Genomic DNA, 3,573 nt, shown 5'->3' on the forward strand with positions numbered 1-3,573 from the left:
TCAGGAGTTAAGTTCCAGCGAAAAGCATCTTATCATGTGTGAGGACAATATTGGCAAGTCTAGGAAGTAAATATTCCATGCTACTACCAATTTTGGCCCACAAGATCTCTCCTCCATTGTAGTTTGTTTAGAGGAAGTCTAGGACAATATTGGCAAGTCTAGGAAGTCTAGGGGAGTTTGGAGGATGTCTGCCACAGTAGTTTGTGTGTGCCTTACAATGTAGTAAAGATTTGGATACAGTTCCCACAACGGTATATTACCCAACCACTTGTCATTCCAAAACCTGATTTGGGTGCCATCCTTTATCGTGAAAGTACCAAAGCAGAAAAAATCTCGCTTCACTTTCACCAGGCTGTCCTAAAAGTGTGAATCTCCAGCCCTCCACTGGACTTGGACAATGGCTTACTACATAAGTACTTGCTTATTTGCATATCAACTATTGCCACACTCCATCAGTTGTCAGTAGCTTAAATAGCCACTTGCTAGGAAAGGCAGCAGTCTTCATGACCAAATCATGAATTCCTAGACCCCCTTGCTCTCTAGGGCAGCACAAAATGCTCCATTTAACCACTCTGCTAGTAAGATCTAGAGCGAAGATAATCAATTTTTTTAAGGATAACCCTTGGTATAGTGATAAAGGACACCATATACTCCCTCTGTAAACTAATATAAGAGCATTTAGATTACTAAAGTAGTAATCTAAACACTCTTATATTAGTTTACGGAGGGAGTACAAGGGAAGGCTGCTAAGCACCGAGTTAATCAGTCTAAGGCGACCTCCTGAAGAAAGATGTTTTCCTTTCTAACTACAAAGTCTTTTCTCGGACCGTTCTAACACCCTTTTCCATTCAGCATTTGTAAGTTTTGAAAAGGAATACCAAAATCGTAAATAGAAATTCATCAGTGGCACAACCAAAAATCTCGGTGTATTGATTCTCCATAGCTTGGGCATGTCCAAAACAGAATAACTCTCATGCAAATTAATCTTATCGTCAGCATACTTTGGCTTTAGCAATTAGAACGGCCAACATGTCATATATGATGTTGAAGAGCCTAATGAATAGGGGATCGTCCTGTCGAAGACCCTTCTTCGTTTGAACATAAGGTCTTACATCATCGTTTGCCTTTATAGCTACACTTCCTCCTCGGACAAAAGACTTCATCCAAGATATCCACTTGGGCGAGAGACCTTTCATACGAAGAGTTAACAATAATAGCCATCATCAACAAATGATAATAGCATCTTGACAGGAAAAGAGTTAACAGGGCATCACTTAACATGTGAGGAGCAAAGCAAAGCAAAGATGGCAGGAATCAACATCCCTGGAACTGAAAACACTTACTAGCAGCCTTATATGTTACAACCTGGAGCATGTGAACACAGAGGAAGGAAAAGAAGGCGAAAATAAATAAATGGGTCAAATCTTGATATGATACAGCGGGCATCAAAACTGCAACCCTACCGTGCAAGCTAGCCAACAGGAAAGCAGACATATAGGATCATCCTTTGCTTGTTTAACTTCAAGCCACAGGTATCACCCAGATTGTTGAGAAGTTGCCAGTATAAGCATATCCTAGCAGAAAAGCTGCAGCTATCCATCGTTTCAATTGGCAGATGAAAAATCTACTGAATCACACACTCACATTTCCTGAAACCCTCATTTTCCAGTTCATCATCTGACAAACTTCCATCACTGTTGAAAGAAACATAATCATTCAGTACTTACAAAATATTATGGCTATAACAAGTAACAACCAGTGGGTACAAGACTTGTAAGGCAACAAAACAATAAAGCACGTGTCTGGACTCATGCTCAATACAGATTGCAGTTAGAGAATCAATAAACTTGAAAAGGTTGCAATTAACAATTAAAGTAGTAAACTGACCTTCACATTAATTCAAACAAACACACATAAATACCTATCAGCTCTATCAACATGGAGGAGGTGCATCATATGAATAAATGAGTGTAAATCAGAACAAAGGTGGAAGCACTTTTGAGATAGTTGATGTACGATACTTGATACTCCGTCCGATCCATATTTTTGACACAACTTTAAAGTTGTACTAAAGCTGCGCCAATTAATATGGATCAGAGGGAGTAGCAAAGTTCAACTCCACCAAAGCAGACAACTTATAGCACTAATAGTGAACTGCTTCTAGAAATGTGCTAAAATTTATAATCTACAAATAGACGAACGACAATATACTATTTCTGTGCTGGTAATGATGAAAGAAGGGAATATAATTTTCAGATTGTACCTGGCTTCGAATTCCCTTATCTCAAAAAGCTCCTTTCCACATGTATCAGTCCATTGAACTTTTCTCCGTTCCATACCAGATTTCAAGGTTTGCACCTCTTCCAGTGACTCACGTGGTTCTTCACCTTCACTCACCACTATACAGTGCTCTGACGAATCCCTTTTTGAGTTGCTCTTAAGACAACCTTTTCTCTCATCTCCAGTTATGGAACCATTAGTGGTAACCTTCTTCTTTGTTGAACGGGATGGCTCCTCCAAAGAGTCCAAAGTGTTGCTTGAACTCAGTTTCGGAGGAGACGCCCCTTCGAGCTCCAAAGCAGTGCTACCGAAGCAGATGAAGGGAGCACATTTACGGGGAGCTTGGTTTTTCGTGGAAGCCAGATGACAAACATGCTCAGCTTCCCCATCGACTAGTCGGTACTGACTCCATGGTGATACCTTGACAGGCTTCTCTTCTTCTTTCCGTCCAAGCAGCAAAAGAGCGAGGCCATGACTGTATCCTGAAGCTGACGATGAGAAAAAACCTCCTCCTTCCACAGCCAGTAGCATTTCCACTTCTCATCCAGGAACCATTAACTATATTCTTCTGCTCTGCTTAATAAACCTCCCCTTCATTGACTAGTCTATTGTTCTGCAAGGGAAAGCAAAATCAGATTCAATGCTCACTATACTTGCAATGGAGATATACACTGCCGTCTCATGAATGTAAATCAGTAGCAGAATATGAGCCGCACATCGCTTTGTCTAGTAGTCAATGACATAAATTCTACCATGTCAGTCAACAGGGCATGGATATCTCTACTGCCGCAGGCATTCTTGTCTTGGCCCTTCGTTGGTTACTATGCAATCAAGAAACAGATAAGGTTCCCAACTATATCCAACCGCTCCAGTTTTAGCTGAGCAAATAATTGAAGAGTTCACCTAAACATGATCACATGCCTAATGTACTCCCAAACTGCATCGAAGCCTAAAGGGCTCTTGATTCACTCGTACCACACATATGCCATACCTAATCCGCCAATCCCATGCGAAAAATGCAGTGAACCGGAGCGCACACTCTAACATACTTCTAAAGAGATTAAAAAAAACATAAAGAAAAACATAAAGAAACTGCAAATACAGATTGACAACAAGTTCATAATGAGCTAATCCCAACAAGATATGTTCCCGCTTCCTGACTGAGTTTGTCCTCATAGAATACAAAAGAAAGAAAATCCGCAGCACCGAGCTAAGATCCCACTAACGCATACACTGAAGAACCAAACTAAGGACCGGCACGACTCGGATCCAAAAAAGAAGTCTGGAAAGTTT

At 40.7% G+C, this 3,573-nt stretch overlaps 1 protein-coding gene across 1 annotated transcript; it reads right to left on the reverse strand.

Annotated features, from left to right (window-relative positions):
- Positions 1-1,229: 1,229 nt before the first annotated feature.
- On the reverse strand, positions 1,230-3,561 carry LOC119268285. The gene is made up of 2 exons (XM_037549876.1): positions 2,264-3,561; positions 1,230-1,694 (listed from the first exon to the last, which is right to left on the reverse strand). The coding sequence occupies exons 1-2, from the start codon at positions 2,809-2,811 to the stop codon at positions 1,625-1,627; spliced, it is 618 nt and encodes a 205-aa protein (XP_037405773.1). The 5' UTR covers positions 2,812-3,561; the 3' UTR covers positions 1,230-1,624.
- Positions 3,562-3,573: the final 12 nt, after the last annotated feature.

This window comes from Triticum dicoccoides, chromosome 3A (assembly GCF_002162155.2).
Source record: "Triticum dicoccoides isolate Atlit2015 ecotype Zavitan chromosome 3A, WEW_v2.0, whole genome shotgun sequence".
NCBI lineage: Eukaryota > Viridiplantae > Streptophyta > Magnoliopsida > Poales > Poaceae > Triticum > Triticum dicoccoides.

Excerpts from the sequence above, each read along its gene's own strand:
- LOC119268285 (XM_037549876.1), bottom strand. The coding sequence starts at position 2,811 with ATGCTACTGGCTGTGGAAGGAGGAGGTTTTTTCTCATCGTCAGCTTCA. Across the intron at positions 1,695-2,263 it reads ATAAGGGAATTCGAAGCCAG|TGATGGAAGTTTGTCAGATG; the intron begins GTACAATCTGAA and ends TTCTTTCAACAG.